This window comes from Chaetodon auriga, chromosome 19 (assembly GCF_051107435.1).
Source record: "Chaetodon auriga isolate fChaAug3 chromosome 19, fChaAug3.hap1, whole genome shotgun sequence".
Taxonomy (NCBI): Eukaryota; Metazoa; Chordata; class Actinopteri; order Chaetodontiformes; family Chaetodontidae; genus Chaetodon; species Chaetodon auriga.
In genome coordinates this window covers 22,522,886-22,541,069 of record NC_135092.1, presented here as the reverse complement: position 1 = coordinate 22,541,069, position 18,184 = coordinate 22,522,886, and the positions used below count along the sequence as shown (strand labels likewise).

Below are 18,184 nucleotides of genomic sequence, written 5' to 3'. Positions count from 1 at the left end.
AATATTGTAATGATAATATTTCCCTATGTTGTGGAGTAGAGGTTTAAAGCAACATAATGAGGAAATACTCAAGTAAAGTACCTTATGATACAGAATACTGAAGTAATACAGTACTTGAGTAAAGGTTACTTGCCTGTCGCTAAAAAAAAAAACTGATAGTTGGTATTTTCAGGCTGGATGTCAAATTTTATGTTTTCCCACTCACTTGAACGCATCTAGCCGTCGACCAATCAGAGAGCTGCTAGCTTGTCCTGTTTCCTGCCCTCATAGAGTCAACATAAGCGAATGAGCCAAACACAGTGCTCCCGTTCGGGTTTCAGGCCGAAAACATTTCATAATTTGATATTTTCTTATTTTCAGGTACGTGTTGTTTTTATACTAACACCACAAAGCTGTCCTCTAAACCGACAGGTCAGCCATATTAACGGTTAGTCCAGTTTAGTAGTCGTTTGCTAGCTTAATGTAAATGTTAGCTGAAGTTAACAGCCTCCTGTTAGCATTAGCATGAGTTTGGTGTTTGAGGTCAGAGCAGGTGGACAGAAGTTTGAAGTCAACGTACAGACGAACGATCTAAAGTCAGTTAAATTAGAGAAAAGGGCTTTAGGTGAGCGGGGATTTTCTTTATTTCAGTTTGGAGCCGCCGCTAATTTATTTCGTAGCGTTGCTTTTAGTGTTGGTTTCAGTTCATAGTGTCCTGTCACGTGTCTCATTGGGACACAAACTTTGGACGTGAGAGAATTTGGGCGTGGACAGAAATAGTGTCACCAGGTCGGTTTCACGTTCAGGACGGTGTCTGTCTTGACTGGACTCGGACTGAGTTAAGGTTAACGTTCATCCGTTACTCACAGCTGATCAGTGTTTGTCCTGTTCGTGGGTCAGTGTTCGTGTTTGAGGAGTAATGTGACGTAATCTAATCCACAGGTATCGATCCTTCAGTCTACAGAGCGTGTTTGACGTGTCATGAACTGAATCAGCTTTGCAGTGTGATGTCTGTGTCATCAATTAAGGCTTAGATAACGTCCCACCTCTGTGACCGTCGCCCACAATAAGCCATTTTAAGGTGTCTGTCCGTGTCCGTGTGTCTCATTCGGTCTGTAAATGATCATTTCACAGGTCCGTGCTGCGGTCTGATGGCTTCGTGATAACGTACCATGGCCCACGCTGAGGAACAGCCTGAGAAGTAAGAACTCACTCATGAGCTGAATGCATCAGTTCACTCTGCCACCATCTTTAAGAATGAAGGCGTCAGAGTTTAGACGTCAAACAGGAGGCAGGTTGTCTGTACGTGGCTCGTACAGCAGATCTGTTTGTTTCAGAATTTCATGTGTTTGGTTTTGCATTATAACACTGTGTGTGTGTGTGTGTGTGTGTGTGTCCTGTCAGACACTGTTGGGTGTGTTTTGCCACCGACAGAGACGACCACAGTGCAGAGTGGGTGAGCCCCTGCAGGTGTAAAGGCTGCACCAAGTGGATCCACCAGGCGTGTCTGCAGCGCTGGCTGGACGAGAAGCAGAAGGGAAACAATGGAGGACCGGTCAGCTGTCCGCAGTGCGGCACCGAGTACCACATCACCTTCCCCAAGATGGGTAAGTGAAGCTGCTCGGGCGGGGGTCCAGGGAACCCTCAGGTGCTGAACATGAAGACACTGGTGACAGAAAGAAAAGCAGTCTTCACTCAGGCAGACGAGGAGAAACAGTCAGAGGTGTGTGTTCTTGCCTTTCTTCAGGCCCGCTGGTGTATTTCCTGGAGCAGGTGGACAGAGCGCTGTCGCGGGCCAGCCCCTTCGCTGCTGTCGGGGTGGTGGTCGGGACGGTGTACTGGTCAGCTGTCACATACGGAGCTGTGACCGTCATGCAGGTACTCAGACGAACCGTGTGACGCGCAGACAGAACGTAGAACCGGTGGAACTGAGGGACCCTCGGCTCTCTGTGTGTTCGTGCGCAGGTTGTGGGACATAAGAAGGGTCTTTACATGATGGAGCGAGCCGACCCCCTGTTCCTGTTGATGGGCCTGCCCACCATTCCTGTGGTGCTGGTGCTGGGAAAGATGATCCGCTGGGAGGATTATATAGTGAGGCTGTGGCAGAGATACGCCTACAAAGGGAAGCTCCCGCCAGGTACACCTCGCTGACCCCTCTGGACCCTGTTCTTCACCTGTGATGAGCTAATTCACGCGTGTTAGCTAGATTTGTTAGTTTTGATGAATTTGGAGGAGTCAGCAGTGATTGGCTGACCGATCAGATTACCTGAATGTGTGTGTTCACCTCAGGATCCAGTCGTTATCTTCCTCGTGTCCCCGTGGACGGACCCAATGCAGGAGACCGTCTCTCTGTGTCCAGGACTCTGTGTGGAGCTCTCATCTTTCCCTCCATCGCCAGCCTGGTGGGACGGCTGCTGTTTGGACGGATGCCCTCCAATCTTCAGCGCACCGTGCTGGTGAGTACAAGTACATGAATACTTCACTGGCGCAGGTACTGCATTTGGCAGCTGTGCAGTTTAAGAGCCTGTGCAGCCTGTCAATGGACGGACGGAGAGTCCGTCTTGTCTTTGCTTCGTTATCACTCGTCTCTTTGGTGAAATGACTCAACGCCGTCCTCCTCGTCCCCACAGGGTGGCATCGCCTTCGTGTTGATCAAGGGAGTGTTGAAGGTGTATTTCAAGCAGCAGCAGTTCATCATTCAGGCCAAACGGCACATCCTCAACTTCCCAGAAAGAAGCGGAGACGGACAGAGTGAAGGTGGACAGGAGGACACGGAGGACAGCGGCAATGAGTAGTTTTATTAACTTGGACTGAAGCGAGAAAACTGTGGAGCAGGGAGGAGGTCAGAGATGATGGAACAACAGCAAAACGTATTCTAGCATAAAAACACAGTGCAGAGCATCATGTGTGACAGTGAGACATTAGAGGACAGTTTGTAAGAGGGGACGCGTCTCTTGGAGAGGACTCAGCTCGATCTGCCTGCACTGGACTAACACTGTTGATGAAGAGTTTCCCGCTGAGGAGCCTCTTCCTCCAGCAGCTCATCACAGAGGACAAACCTCAGAGCGCCTCAGTGGTCCTCCTCGATGGACACGTCTCATGTCTCACGTCTCACGTTTCACGTCTCCGCCTTCACCTCCAGCCTCAATCACGAAGACGCTCGAAGATGTTTGAAATAGAAACTCAAAAAAAGAAAAAATCAGGAAGCAGCGTTTCGTGTCACTCAAACACTTAAAATGAATAAATCTTCCAAAGTCGGGGTGGAGGAGAAACCTGACGACCTGCCTCACCTGAGTCCTCAGAGGACGCAGGTCATCGTGGAGTCTGATTGGACGTTAATGCCTTCCTTTCATGTGCCTTATTTGAAGCCCTTTTCCTGTGGACGGTAACGTGAAGGCAGCGTTTCGCGCTGATCAGGACTCAGTTTTCCATCTTTGATAGAAAAACGCTCCCTGACTGTTTTCCTGCCGACGCCTTCAGGATGTTAAACTCTCGCTTGAGCTCCAGCTGCGTTTTCCCTCTTTGTTCACCTGCTGGAGGATGTTTGTGGTCACATTTTGAGCTGCTGAATCACAGCTGCCTGCTGACTGAAGTCTCAGACGCTCCCACAGCTCCCAGTACGAACAGGAGACCCAAACCAGTCGAAGCGTTTCATGACGAGCCTGTTGTGGATTTTGAATGATTGTTTTCACTTGTTGCACTTCCTGTTGTGGCTCAGTTTAGAATATCAAAATAAAAGCGTGAGATTGTTTCTTGGTTTGGAGCTTTTCCTGCTGAACGTTCGTTTCTGATTGTCGGAGTTAAAGGGGACGGAGGTCCTGTCTGAGGGACGGCGTCGTGAAGAACGGCTTTTCTTTGCCAAATGAATCCACTCTGGGACTTTAATTGCACAGTTTCCTTTCTGTCGTTATGTCTTAGAAAAGCTCTTATTTTATGCTTTGAAGAATTTGTTCAATAAAGATGTTTGTAAAACAAGTGTGACGTGTTCTGTTCATCCTTTCAATGACAGCTGAAGACATTAATGCTCAGTGAAAGGAAAAAATCTGATAAAGAATATGGATTTAATATCACACACAGTTAATCGGTCTCTACATGTGGGATATTCAGCCACTGGATGCTGATCTAAACCAAACAAAACAGACGACAGGAAGGATAAATACTGTAATAATATATGGATGAATTATACATCATAATAATGGAAGAACTCAGGTAAGATATAAGTACCTCAAAATTGTACTTAAGTACTTAACTTGAGTAAATGTACTGTAGCATATTGTTCTGGTACAGATTACAGCTTTAGTGTAAAGTTTTGGGGAAACTGAAGAGATTGAAGATTAAAAATAAAAGATTTAAGATTACGAAATTGTTTTGAGATGATTTGGTGGTCCCGCCCACACGGTTTACTGATTGGCTGTTAGGTTTGCATGTGAACAGCTGATTGGCTAACTGCGCTTCCCTGTGCGTTGGAGCGGAGTCAGAAGAAAAGAGAGGAAACAGATTGTTGCTCAGGATGAATTTTAATGGATAAAAGTCACGGCCGACGACAGTTCGGTTCATCTTGATTCGCCATGAGAAGAGTCACCCTGTTTGTCAGCGGAACCTCCACGAATGGAAAGGTAAGCTGAGGGAAAAGACGGAGATAACGTCTGCTCTGTCCGCGGTCACGGACCGGAACAGGCTCGTTTAGCTTCCTCGCGTTAGCTGCTACAAGCTAACGGGAGACAGCGGGTTCAATCCGCGGCGCTGCGCCGCGAGCTGAGGTGTGTTTCCTGTGCTGTCACACAGGTGGTGGCCGTGTACGGCTCCCTGGAGGATCTACTGTCTGTGGCCAGTTCTAAACTGGGAATAAGAGCCTCTAGTGTTTATAATGGGAACGGCGGCCTCATCGATGACATCGCGTTGATCAGGTGAGCTTTAAACCAGGTAAACTGTGGCGTTATGTGAGCATATATTCCGTTTGTTGTTATTAAACACTGTGTGTGTCTGTGCCTGCAGAGATGATGATGTGCTCTACGTTTCAGAGGGAGATTCGTTTGAAGGTGAGAAGTCGAGATGTTTGTTGTGTTCAGGTTCAGGTCAGAAAACAAGTTTGTTCAGGTTTAAACTCTGTTTTAAACTCTGTTTTCTTTGGTGTTAATCAGTCAGAGCGTTTCAACCTGCTCGCTGTCGCTCAGCTTCCATGATCCTCCACCTGTTACTAACATTAATGTGTGTGTAGACCCTCAGGAAGACCTCATTGGCCCCGAAAGAGAACAGACTCACACTGATTGGCTGACGCTGAACGTCGGCGGACGCTGCTTCACGACCACCAGGTAAATACGACTGTCCTGCATTCGTCCATTCAGGTTTACGAGGGTCGTTGTCTTCCTAGATGGTTTTGTTGTAAACAGGTGTGTGTGTGTGTGTGTGTGTGTGTGTGTGTGTGTGTGTTTCCTCAGGAGCACCCTGGTCAGTAAAGAGCCTGAGAGCATGCTGGCCCACATGTTCAGAGAGAAAGGTGAGGTCGCTCGTCTGACTCGTCTCACCTTCAAGGTGGTTGATGTCTTTGTCTGACCTCGCGGTGTCGACCTCATGGCGTTGATCCCACGGTGTTGACCCTGCGGTGTCGACCTCGCGCCGTCGACCCGACGGTGTCGATCCCACGGTGTCGACCCTGCGGTTGTGTTTCATATCTGCTGGTTCTTCTCTCATCCAGATGTTTGGGGGAACAAGCAGGACTCTCAGGGCGCCTACCTGATAGATCGCAGTCCGGACTACTTTGAGCCCATCCTGAATTACCTGAGACACGGACAGCTGATCATCAACGAAGGCATCAACCCTCTGGGTAGGACAGACACACTCTTAAACAGGTCGCAGGTGATGGCGTTCTCTAACCGACAGTCTGTCCTCTGCAGGTGTGCTGGAAGAGGCTCGCTTCTTCGGCATTGAACAGCTGGCGGAGCAGCTGGAGACCCTTATAAAGGTGTGTGTGTGTGTGTGTGTGTGTGTGTGTGTGTGTGTGTGTGTGTCTGCAGTCTGACGTGTGTTTTCAGTGGTTTGACCTCCTCGTGTGTTTGTCCGGTTCAGTCCACTCAGCCTCCTGATGACCACTCCCCTCTGACCCGCAAGGAGTTTATCAGATTCCTGTTGGCCACGACGACCAAGTCCGAGCTGCGCTGCCAGGTAGACTGATCACTCAGCTCAGTGTGCGACAGCTTCTCACTGGAAACGCTGCAGGAAACATGAACGCTGTGCGTTTGTCCGCCAGGGTCTGAACTTTAACTGTGCAGATCTGTCTCGTCTGGATCTGCGCTACATCAACTTCAAGATGGCGAACCTGAGAGGAGCCAACCTGACCCACGCTAACCTGAGCGGGGCTAACCTGGAGAGGGCAGACCTGTCCATGGCCTGTCTGGACGTGAGTGCCGCCTGCAGGTGACGCCTCTGAGCAGAGACACTCGGTCTGAGACGTTCATGCTGTGTGTGTGTTTGTTTGTGTGTGTGTGTGTGTGTGTGTGTGTCCATCCCAGGCAGCCAACCTGCAGGGTGTGAAGATGCTGTGCACCAACGCTGAAGGAGCTTCACTGAGAGGCTGCAACTTCGAAGACCCTGCTGGAATCAAAGCCAATCTGGAGGGTGAATTAGCCAATCACATGCGTTCCTCAGACAGACCTGAGCAGGTGGGGCTTGTCTTGAGCTCATACCTCTGTGTGTGTGTGTGTGTGTGTGTGTGTGTGTGTGTGCGTGCGTGCACAGGGGCTAACCTGAAGGGGGTGGACATGGAGGGAAGTCAGATGACGGGGATCAACCTGAGAGTGGCCACACTGAAAAACGCCAAACTGAAGAACTGCAACCTGAGAGGAGCCACGCTGGCCGGGACCGACCTGGAGGTGAGACACACACACACACACATACACGCACACACTCTCTGTACATCAACAATCCACTCAAACCTCCACCTTTGAGTCTGCGGTGCATTCAGTTGTGGCGTGTTTTTCCCAGAACTGTGACCTATCAGGGTGTGACCTTCAGGAGGCGAACCTGAGGGGCTCCAACGTGAAGGGCGCCATCTTTGAGGAGATGCTGACTCCGCTGCACATGTCTCAGAGTGTGCGGTAATCAACACTCACGTGTGACATCCGGTGCTTTAAATCACACTTACCCTCCGCTGGAGAGGAGCTCCAGTCGGTGACACACGTGTGTTTCTTCCTGTCAGCAAACACAAACCTCTGTGTTTCGCCTCTAAACTCCACAGACATATTTCTGACTTCCTGCTCATGAATCGATGCTTCCTGTGAATATAAACGTCCTCTGAGACGCTTCAGAGTCACAATGATCCCATCAGCTTACTTTGATTGTTTGTGTCCTCCTCGGTTTTCATTGATTAGTTTATGGATCGATTCGGCTGCAGTGGACCACTGGAGCACTCTGATGCTAACAGACTGTTTGAATGTGAACAAACCTTTACACTTTGAATATTAGACATTTTTGAATTTTGAGGGAAAATTTCCCAGCAGCACCTGAATGCAACACATGTTTATGGATTGATGTCTTCAGACATGTTTATGTGCACACGAGGCAGAATTTCCGAGGGTTTCAGGGAGAATTCAGACTGAAAATGAATTTGTCTGGAACGTTTGTGAACATCGTAACTTCCTCACACACGCACACACACACACTCACACACACACACACACGCACACGCACACGTTTCTAAATCTGGCTTCTATTGGTGAAACACACGTGTGTCAGCGCACACGTCTGCCTCTCTTGACGACCAATGAATGACTTTGTCTTTTGCTCTGAACCAAACGCCAACAGTGTCGACATTTCTTTTCGTTTTTCGCTTATTTTAACGTGTGTGTGTGTGTGTGTGTGTGTGAAATGAGCAGAAATGTCTGTGTGTTCAGCAGGACGTTATCGTCGGGCCTTTGAATGTAGTTCAGGACTGTTTCTGAAATAATCTGCCTTTAACGTGAGTCCATGATCTTCACAAGCCTTCAGTTTAAAAGTCGTTTCAAACACCGAAAACGTTTAATTCAAAGAAATCGATCGGTCCTCCTCACTGGATGATCGAGTGTGAAATGACTTCCTGTAAAATGTTCAGTCTGCGTGGGATCAGGTGAACAAACTCCGCCCCTTCACGTTACCTCTGACAGGTGCTGAATGGCCTTCGTCCTGCTCGTTGTCTGAATTATTCTGTGATGAAGATTAAAGTGAAACTCGTTGAACATGGAAACAGATTTCCATGGATGAGAAACTTGTAAAACTAGGATTAAAACGTTGAAACGAGTGAAAATCTTGTGTTTCTGGTCTAAACGGCGACTCTTCTGCTCGTTAAACTGCTGTTTTCTACGTCACGTCTGACAGGAAACTGTATATTTTGGTAGCTGTCACGTCCTGCTGAGCGATGCTGTGTGAATGTGTCCTCACCTGCATCGTTACCTGTTACCTGGTGTGAAATGTGAAACCACTGAGGTGCTACACCTGAACGTCTGTCCTGCTGCGTCCAGGTTATTTGACTCTTTAATAAATGTTTGTCTTCAAACCGTCTCTTCTTTGCTGTTTTACATTTTATTGTGCACGTGTACCAGATTTGATGTTGATAAATCGGACATTTGGAAAACATCTGGAGGAGACTTAAGGTTGGCCTCTCTGCAGCTGCTGGGTGTCACACCTTGATGCCCCAGCAGAGGGCAGTGTTGTCTCAGTGTCTGATTGGCTGACGTGTAGATTTAAGAGCGAGCGCTTCATCCCAACAGGAACCTGTTTGTGATTGGAGTAAAAGTCAATCCTAGAAGTGACTCAGAAATATAAAGTTTCATGTTAAAAAAGATTCAGTTTAGTTTCCTCAAACAGACAAATGGGAGGAAATAGAACCTCTGATGGGACTGTTTTCAGCGGCGGATGAATCCACATAGATCTTCACACTGAACTGTTAGCAGCTAGCTGTTAGCCTTCGTCAGACTGATCCTTTGACTTCCTGCACTTTTCTCTGTGGTGTTGATTGAAAACACCACGACGGGCTTCAGGCCAAACCTCCAGATCCGGACCCTGACCCCAGCCCTCCAGCGTGTTTGCAGCTCTTACATACGCTGATTTGGCTGCAGTCTACGTGTTCCTGTGTTTACACTCCAGCCAGAATGTATGTGTACATAAATAAACCACAGCTGTAAACAGGTGGTGCCCCCAAAAAAAGACCCGGAGATCAACAAGCTGGAGGAGCCTGATGGAGCTGCGTTCCCTCCGCCCGGCTCAGTCTGTTGTCCTTCAGCCCAGCGTTCCAGCACAGTGTGGTGGTGTGTTTACGTGGGGAAATGAGGCTGTGGGTGGAGGGTCTTGATTGGTGGTTTGAGGTTGAGAGACAACTGGTCCAATCATAGTTCGATTCACATCTGGAAACCACAGCCGCCCAGCAGCGCCGGTCATCTGAAGCTGTGTCACGTCAGGAGCGCTCGTAGAGTTCCTGTCTTCAAAGCTGCGTTCATCGACTTCAGGTCACACAAACTGAGATATTATCACCTTCAGACACGACTGCAAACTGCTGAGTTCACGCTTATTTCTGCAACAAACAAGAGGCCAAAAAGAATCCGTCCCAGCAGGTTTGCGTGGAGGCCCTCAGACGTCGTGCTGGCTCTGAAGACACGGTTTCCAGCCCGCTGTCACTCTTTACGTTCAAATATCAGCGGCAGGTTTTTGCTCATCAGCGCTGCCTCGTCCAAAATCTCCACTGATGTCACATTTTGCAGCTTGGATCTCCATCATGTCGCGGTTTCTCATTTAACCAACATCAGCTGTGTGGTGGCCTGGCTGGTATAAACCATCCTGACAGCTGCCAAACACACCACTCCCCCGTGCTTTACTCACTGTGTGTTAGAGGAAACTGGTGGGCGTATTTCTGAGCCCGACGGGCACAAACTGCGTTGCTTCACTCGGTGTTTGGACAGAATATACCGGCTCCTCGGCTCAAAAGAAGGATGAAGATGCATGCCTGTGGGCTGGAGGTGTTTATGTTGAAGCGGCCTCTGCACACCTTACAGGCTGAGTCTGCTCATTACAGTTTGGTCAGAAACACAGTTTGCTTTCAGACGTGGTGTTTGCAGAGGGCTGTCGTAGAGGGTCTTTCTGTAGGAAGCTTCAAACCAGAAAAATACGCACTGGATCAAAAATGCCAACAAACCTTTGGCTAAAGGTTCAGGACTGTATCTCAGGCTGAGGGGACCAGGCTGGACCGGGTCTGTTCCAGACTGGATCAGTCTGTAAAGAGTCGAATCTGAAGTTAGCTTCGGTCTTCCCTCTGCCGACTCTACAGTCCTACACGACCAAACTTCTTCCTTTTGGCTTTTTCAACACAAATGTGGCTGCATGTAAACAGTTCAAGCTGCTGGTTGGCGTCCATGTTTGTTTACCGGCAGAGTGTTTACGGACCGGTGGTTCAGTGTGCTGTCTGTTGTATTTACTGTCGTCAGGTTTATGCTCCGTCCTGACTGTCAGACGCTGAATCTGTGCCAGTCGGTGGAAATGGTCTTTATGTGTTGGTTGCCAGCTCGTCTGCAGTTTTGTTCCAGACTTGCTGTGAAGTTATTAAGTTTGGCGTCAGGAGAAGTTGCAAAGAGGACACTTGCTAAATACAGGAAGCCTGCATTAGCACAGGAAGGAGGAAGAGCGGCCACAAGCACACCGCAACGTGACTACGACAGCAAAAAAACCAAATGAATGAACGTTTTTCACTTACCTGACTAACTTCACAGTGGACGTGGATGGAATTGATTTATGGCTCACAGCGTTGAATGAAAACGGAAATATGGACCATGAAACATGGACATGGCTGTTTGTTTTTACAGGTCCAGTAATGGACGTCTGAGAAGGAGTTCTTTAGTTTCACAAGAAAGATTTGTTTAATAAAATGTATAAGTTATGTCGTCTTCTTTGAAGATGTGACCAAACATGTACACACAGATCAAAAGTGTTCCGAGTATTGATCCCTGTGGAACGCCAGCGTTGATTCAGTGTTATCATATAGAGGACAGTGTGAGAGGACTGGAGTGGCAGCAGCTGGACACCAAACGCTTCCTCAGACAGATGTTATCACGAAGCAAAACATTAGGACACGTTGCTATGGTCCTGCGTGGGAAATATGTCCCCGTCCAGGCCTTCAAGCAGACCATGAGCTCATCTGTCATCTCTCCCACTCTGTAAGCGCTAATTGACCCAAAAACAAGCTAAAGTGACACTAATGTCAGCTGTGTAACTCTACCCTCCGTCCTCATGTCTGTCCTGGTGCTGTAATGACAGCAGCCTACTCAGATATGAGCTCATATGAACAAATGGTCACATCTGTTCCACTGACATCACTGGAACCATCGTCCCTAATGCTGTCTGCTTTATTAATACGAGCAGTTAATGTTATTATTGGAAGAGAATCCACCTCCTTGAAGCCTGCTAGCTGCCACTAGAGGCTCCGCAGAGCGAAGGCTGCCACAGACACTGCTGAGGTCCACGAGTGGCGGTGAGGAAAGTTCATAGAGTGTCTGAAAAGGAAGTGGTTCATCCTCTGGGAAGCCTGAATGTGTCGAGTACATTTCTCTTCATGTCTTTTCATTTTTGTTGTATGTGAGGGAACTAAAGCACCAACTCACTTTATTGAAGCTGCATCGTACAACCTGCAGCTTACTGACTGGCTTGATCTCACCTGCACTTCAGCTACCAGGTGATAATGACCTCTGTGATCTGGATCTCCTGATGAGCGGCTGTCTGGGATGCTGTCAGTGATGCCGATGGTCTGGAGAAAGTGGTAAGATGGAGTTTGACAGCTGTGGGAATTCGTTGCATTATGGGAAATGTAGGATTTTTCTGGAGCTCCACATGTATGATGCAGTGATACTGTGTCACTGCTGCGCCTCTTTGCACGCTGCATGCTCGCAATTTATTTCACACCAGCTAATGTGCAGCTTGGTCATTTATCAGCATCGCCTCCGCCGGCCAGGCCTCGCCGTCACCTCATCACGGGCTGACAGTAGCGTGATTTGCGGTGACAGTGTCATATATCCACCATCATAAATCCAGTCAGCCTGCCTTCATGTGAGGCAGCTTTTCTGCAGCTGAAACTGATGAGTTCTGTTTAGTTTGCTTGACTGAATACCTGCAGATGCTCAGCAGAAAGCTGGCTGCACTGTGCTGCGGTGAACAACCAACGAAGAAGAAAATATTAAATGTTAATAACAGATGGGACTTTGTTTTGGACATTTACTTTGTGTGTGGGTGTTTTTACAGCTATATTCTTTATGTGGGTGGGTGTGGATGCATATGGCTGTGTGTGTGTGTGTGTGTGTGTGTGTGTGGGATGTGGCTTTCTGAGCTCAATGAGGAAACATTTTCTTCAGGCCAAATAAAGCTGCCCATGTAAACTCCACATTCCTGAGTCTGTGGTGTTTCTGTCTCAAACTCTCTCGTTTTCTTTTATGGAGGGAGGAGGCTGCGTGTGTGTGTGTGTGTGTGTGTGTGTGTGTGTGTGTGTGTGTGTGTGTGTGTGTGTGTGTGTGTGACTTCTGAAGATCTGCACTGACACTGACTTCACACACTTTCTGCCTACTGCTGCAAAATGTCTCTGAACGACCTGAACCTCCAGGAATTAGTCCACATCAGTGCGTTTAAAGCGACTGTCGGGGTTATCGTCCACTCAGCAGCTGCGTTACGGGTGAAGATCAGTCAGCGCTCAGAGATGATGTGCTGATAGGGCCTCGTTAGCTGCTGGCAGCAGTGGTGGAAAGTAATCAAGTGCTCACGCACACACTGAGAAGCTGTGGCCTCTTGTCATTTCTCATGTATCTGAGTGATCAGCTGCTCCACCAAACAGACATTTCCCCTCTAAGCTGCTCAGAGATTTTCATTTAAATAACAGTTCGTGGCCCAAAAAGGTCAAATTGTCTCAGGAAAAGAGAAAAGAGCTAAAGTTTGGAAGCTCAGGCCTAAACTCGCTCACAGTACATGAAGTATTTAAAGCAGCTCCACCTGCAGCAGCTCCAGCAGTAACATGCTGCTTTAACAATCTAATAGAGTCACATGACACGACCAGTGCTTTCACTGCTTTAAGCACACGAAGCTGATAACACTTGTGTACTTGCACCCACAGTAAGTCAAAGATGTGTGTGTGTCGTCCAGCTCAGGCTGTGACAGAAGCATTCGGGATGGAAACGTTTAGATGGAGTCTTTGTCCCACCCAGGAACCACCAAACCTCCAACCAGCTCCACAACAATCTCCCTGCAGCCTCGATGACCTCAGGGGATGCGCTCATCCAAACTCCTCGAAGGAACCGCACACACAACCGTGTGTGTGTGTGTGTGTGTGTGTGTGTGTGTGTGTGTGTGTGTGTGTGTGTGTGCGTGCGTGTGTGCACGTTTCAGAGTGGATTACAGGCGTTTGCAGAAAAAGACCACACAGGACGTTATCACACTGAAGGGTAGAAAACTCTTCACTTGATTTAAAGCAGCTCTGTAAATACACACATGCAGCATTACAGTGCATTATCATATTGCCCAGCCCTGAGCCCAGACTCTGTCATTAGAGCGCAGCTCACAGGGGCCGAACATCTCCACTAAATTACACTCTTTCTTTGCCGAACCTCAGAGAGGCTTCAGGATGTTTAGCAGCACGCAACAGTGACAAAGATACAGGCAGGACGTGAGGGATGGGAGCTGCTCGGGGCGGCTCAGATGTGGCTCAGCCTTCGAGGTCACTTCAACTCCAATTTGCATAAATGGTTTCTGGGCTTTCCACAGCTGAAGTGGACCTGGAAAAACCCCAAACACGACGGACTTTCTGAGAGTGACTGAGGCAGAGAGATAAACGGGATCAGGAGCAGATCCAACACAAACTCTTTTCATTGGCTCAGACGCTGCTCTGTATAAAGACTCAGCTTCAGCTGGTCCACTTGACCTAAATGTTAAATCCACTTCCAGCCTAAACTCTGAGCTCCATGAGAAATCTGTGCTTCAGTTCGTCCTTAAGGAACATTTCAAACAGACACTGTGAAATGTCTTCATAAAATGTACTTAATGTAAAAAAAGAAATTCAAAAAGAAGGATTGAACACCAACACGTCCATATCTGTCCTCCAAACATCGGTTAAACAGTGATTTTACTGTTTTCCATGACTTCAGGTTTCAGTGCACGTTGTGGTTTTTGCCCTACAACCAGGATCGCTGTGGATCCAGGACCCGAGGTCTGACGAGGTTTTTCTGGCTCGTTGAGGTATTTCACTTGAAACCACAAATGTCAAGCTCATGGTGGAGCTAGAAGGAAAGTCAGACGACGACCGAAGTGACCAGGATGGGGAACATGAACGTCTGTGCCAGACTTCATGTCAGTCCTTCCTGTGGTTCTGGATCGTTCTGGATCGTTCTGGACCGGCAGACTGCTCAGGTGGGACTGGCCGGTCTTTGTGTCTGAGGCGCTGTGGTCCTCTGACCTCTGGGCGGAGCTTCAGGTCTTCAGGAAGCTGCAGCTGATGGAGCTTCTTCATGTTTGCGTCTTGAAACTCATTTGTTTTCTTTGTCTTTGTCTTGATTTATCGCTCTGACTCGGTGGGTTGTGAGCTTGGTTTGTCCTTGTTTTCCTGGTTTCCTCCTCTTCTCTCCTTCCTGTAAAGCCTTCTGTAACCTCTCTTTCAAAGTGCTATAAAATAATCCTCATTGGTTTGCCTGTAAAAGTCAGGAAAAGTCTTGAGGCCGAGTTTGGTGACTTGGAATGTGCTTTTTCTTGCTCTGGCACCTCCTGGCTCTGCTCTGCTCTGCTCTGCTCTGTCCAGAGTCTGGGGTTTGGCTCTGGCTCCAGGTCTGGGTGGGTCCAGACTGGTCTGACCGTGTGGTTTAGCAGGGTCAGTAGTTAGCGCTGGGCTGGGGCTGGGGCTGCTGCTGTGGTTCACCGACTCACAGAGACATCTGCTCAATGCTCTCACAGGGAATGTCCAAAATAATGACAGAGTATGACTGTCCTCAGCTGGGAGACGGCTGGAGGACGGATCAGAGCCTCACACTCATCCAGTGTACGCTGTGCACAGGTAGAAGCTGAGGAAACTGACATCAGTCAGTAGATAATCAGCCAGTAAGCAGGAGGAGGATGCACAGGTGGAGGACGTTGTTGGGTGGTGCAGACTGAACAAGACAAAGGAGCTGATCGTGGACTTTGCAGGACTGAAGCTCCTCTGACGCCTCAATCCATCCAGGGGACGGATGTCGAGGTGGTTCACTCTGAACCCCTCAGTGCATCTGTATGACTGGTTCTTAATGGACTGGGAAGGCAGAAGGTCCACAGGAAGAACCAGAACCAGCTCCACCTCCTGCAGATGTTCTTCCAGTCCGTGGAGGCCAGCGCTGTCTGCGACGCTGCCGTGTGCCGAGAGACGGGCTAACAAGCTAGCTGGGACGCTCGGCTCGGTGATTGGAGAAGGACGTCCATGTTGGTTAGCGTCGTGAAGAGCGTCTCCACCACACGCTGGTGAAGAAGAAGAAACACCTCCACCCAAAGACTTAAAGTCTGAGACGTTCCACCAGGTGACCGTCAGACAGTTCAGATCATCCCCTCCTGTCTCACTGTGGACGTCAGTGGACTGGGAGGCGGCTGAGGTCTTACTGGACCCACGAACTGGACTTTCAGATACACGTCCTGTAACCTCTGACAGCAGCATTTCCATCTCTTCAACTTCTTAACTTAAGAAACTGGAAAACTGACAGAAAGACTTCAGTAAGTTACTGAGACACAAACCAAAACAGCAGCCAGCCTGTGCAGCTGTGTCCGTCACGTTTTAGTGTCCCCCAGAAACAGTTTCCATTGTCCTCCGTCCTGTGCTCGCTTGTGTTTCCTCATGTCTTCTTTCTAAAAACTGCACATGTTGAATCGGTGAAGATGTTTTCTTCATTTGTTTTGTCTCTTATGTTTTCTTCAGTCGCAGTGTGCTGAGCTCACACACACACACACACACACACACACCGATAAGCAGACAATACCAGCATTCACAGCTGCCCACAGAACAATATGCTGAAATTGTAGTTTACTGTGTGTACTTTCTGTGCTCGCTCCGTCTCACAGCTCTATATATACATGAGCTGCTCAGCCTGGAGCTGCAGTCCCTCAATGTTACATGTGAGGTACGTGAACCACACAGAGGCAGTTTGTACACTGTGGTGCAAAGAGCATTCCCTCCTGTCTCAGAGGACATTTGCTCCATAATTCAGACAAAATGTGGAGCTCAAAGGACGATGTCTCTCTTCATGTTGTGCTTCTTTACATAACATGAACAAAGGTTAAATTCTGGTTTTCTAACGAGACTTTAAACGTGTTAAACCACAACAGTTCATAAGATGTCATCTAAGGTGTGACTGCACAGAAGAAAGATACAGGAGACGTTTTACTGCACAGACTGTACTTTTACTGCATGAAGCTGATAGTACTGCTGTACTTTTACTGCATGAAGCTGATAGTACTGCTGTACTTTTACTGCATGAAGCTGATAGTACTGCTGTACTTTTACTGCATGAAGCTGATAGTACTGCTGTACTTTTACTGCATGAAGCTGATAGTACTGCTGTACTTTCTGAGTTTTGGCTCCATCAGTGTGAAAAGGACGAATTCATCCACCTGAAGTCAGAGACTGAGCAGAAACACTTTATATCTCTGGATCTTTGTGCACATCAGCTGTTGTCTTGTGCCTCCGTCGTCCCAGATGGAGACGTTCTTCATTAACGAGCAGTCAGAAGTTGAACAGTGGTTTCTGTCTCTTCCTGCGTTGTATTTCATCTATAACAGGTGCAGAAAATGACAGCAAGACCTCTAAAACTGCAAACTACTGTAACCATGAGAATAAAACACACACACACACACACACACACACACACACACACAGCGATGCTTTATAAGCCACATTCAACAGGAATCAAACCCACATCCTCGGGCTTGTGGACAGAGGCACATTTTTATCCTCCAGAGTTTCACCGCAGAGTGTTTTAATAACGTCCTCGAGCATTAACGACAGGTCCAGTGAAAATATTGATTTAGCTTTAAATCCCTGTGATACTGATGTAATCCACGGCTTCCCAAACTCTCTCTTCTTCTCTAAACAACAGAATATTTTCATCTGCGGCATTGTTCCAAAGCCCACCGCAGACGGACGAACCGCTGACGAACGTTTTCACTGATGAGCTTCAGGTCCAGCTGACTGACAGCAGACCCAAAAACTACAAACTGATCGGCTCGACGGTCTGAGCGAGTCTGTCTCATCGGCTAACGACCAGATTGACCCTCTGACCTTTCATCTAGCACCACCATCAGGCCAAAACCTCCACCTTCAGGAGAAACATCAGCGTCCAGCGGGCGCGTTAGCAGAAACATGTACTCACTCCTCATCAATGCTTCAGCTTTTCCATGACTTCAGTCTTGATCCTGAAACAAGCGTTTCTCTTGCACACATGGTCAAACATTCAGTTTGGTGTAATAGTTGAACTGTCATCAGTTTACATTTATAGACTCCGCGTGGAGCCGCTCTGATGTTTGGGTGGATGAAGCTTCAGCTGGAGATGATCTGCTGACTGATACTGAAGTCCTCCTTCTCTTGAACGAAGCTGTACACAAGCTGCAATTCTCTGTTTGACCAATCAGAAACACTCAGCAACTCCACCGTGGTAGTTACTGAACCATCAGAAAGTACTTGTACTGCCCTCAGAGTAGTACAAGTACTGCTATGGCTACTGGAGTGATGGCACAGGAACTACATTTAGCTGCTGGCTCTGGTTGAACCTCAGGTAAAGTTCCTGTTTAACTCCAAAGGTTCTTGGACAGCAGCAGAAGAAGTATTCAGACCCTTTACTGTACTCAAAGTACTTAAAGTGAAAGTACTCCTGTATGAGTAAAGTGTTCCTGTCAGAGTGTTTCCCTCTGCTGTCTGTGGATTCATGTTCCTGCTGCATTCATGTGTTCATTCATTTTACTGCTGTAGATGTGGCCGTCCTGTGAGAACCACGTATCTCCAAAAAGTCTGACGAGCTCAGAAAAACAGGCTGTTTTCAGCTTTTTGACGATGATTTTCAGCTGATCCAAGAGGCTTTTTAAAGAGTTTATTGAGCTGAAGAAGACATGAAGGAACTCTTCATCCTTCAGTTCAGCACAAACATTCAACATCAACACATCTGGAGATACGAGCTTTTCACTGGACAGGAGGGAATCTGAAGAGTAA

At 48.0% G+C, this 18,184-nt stretch overlaps 2 protein-coding genes across 2 annotated transcripts; both read left to right on the top strand.

Moving 5' to 3' along the window:
• Nucleotides 1–248: 248 nt before the first annotated feature.
• marchf5l (membrane-associated ring finger (C3HC4) 5, like) lies at nt 249–3,947 on the top strand. The gene is made up of 7 exons (XM_076757238.1): nt 249–360; nt 1,114–1,180; nt 1,384–1,586; nt 1,727–1,857; nt 1,945–2,116; nt 2,269–2,435; nt 2,610–3,947. Exons 2-7 carry the CDS (start codon nt 1,152–1,154, stop codon nt 2,772–2,774), a joined length of 867 nt encoding a protein of 288 aa, XP_076613353.1. The 5' UTR covers nt 249–360; nt 1,114–1,151; the 3' UTR covers nt 2,775–3,947.
• Nucleotides 3,948–4,419: 472 nt separating this feature from the next.
• kctd9b (potassium channel tetramerization domain containing 9b) lies at nt 4,420–8,511 on the top strand. Its single transcript, XM_076758963.1, has 12 exons — nt 4,420–4,595; nt 4,765–4,886; nt 4,975–5,018; nt 5,198–5,291; nt 5,418–5,476; nt 5,675–5,803; nt 5,874–5,941; nt 6,046–6,141; nt 6,227–6,376; nt 6,489–6,594; nt 6,715–6,848; nt 6,961–8,511. The coding sequence occupies exons 1-12, from the start codon at nt 4,548–4,550 to the stop codon at nt 7,075–7,077; spliced, it is 1,167 nt and encodes a 388-aa protein (XP_076615078.1). The 5' UTR covers nt 4,420–4,547; the 3' UTR covers nt 7,078–8,511.
• Nucleotides 8,512–18,184: the final 9,673 nt, after the last annotated feature.

Bases quoted from the DNA above. Each gene is read 5' to 3' on its own strand.
- marchf5l (XM_076757238.1), top strand. From the start codon at position 1,152: ATGGCCCACGCTGAGGAACAGCCTGAGAA. The intron at 1,181-1,383 runs GTAAGAACTCAC...GTGTCCTGTCAG, and splicing joins GCTGAGGAACAGCCTGAGAA to ACACTGTTGGGTGTGTTTTG. The intron at 2,436-2,609 runs GTGAGTACAAGT...TCGTCCCCACAG, and splicing joins ATCTTCAGCGCACCGTGCTG to GGTGGCATCGCCTTCGTGTT.
- kctd9b (XM_076758963.1), top strand. From the start codon at position 4,548: ATGAGAAGAGTCACCCTGTTTGTCAGCGGAACCTCCACGAATGGAAAG. The intron at 5,019-5,197 runs GTGAGAAGTCGA...ATGTGTGTGTAG, and splicing joins AGAGGGAGATTCGTTTGAAG to ACCCTCAGGAAGACCTCATT. The intron at 5,292-5,417 runs GTAAATACGACT...GTGTTTCCTCAG, and splicing joins CGCTGCTTCACGACCACCAG to GAGCACCCTGGTCAGTAAAG.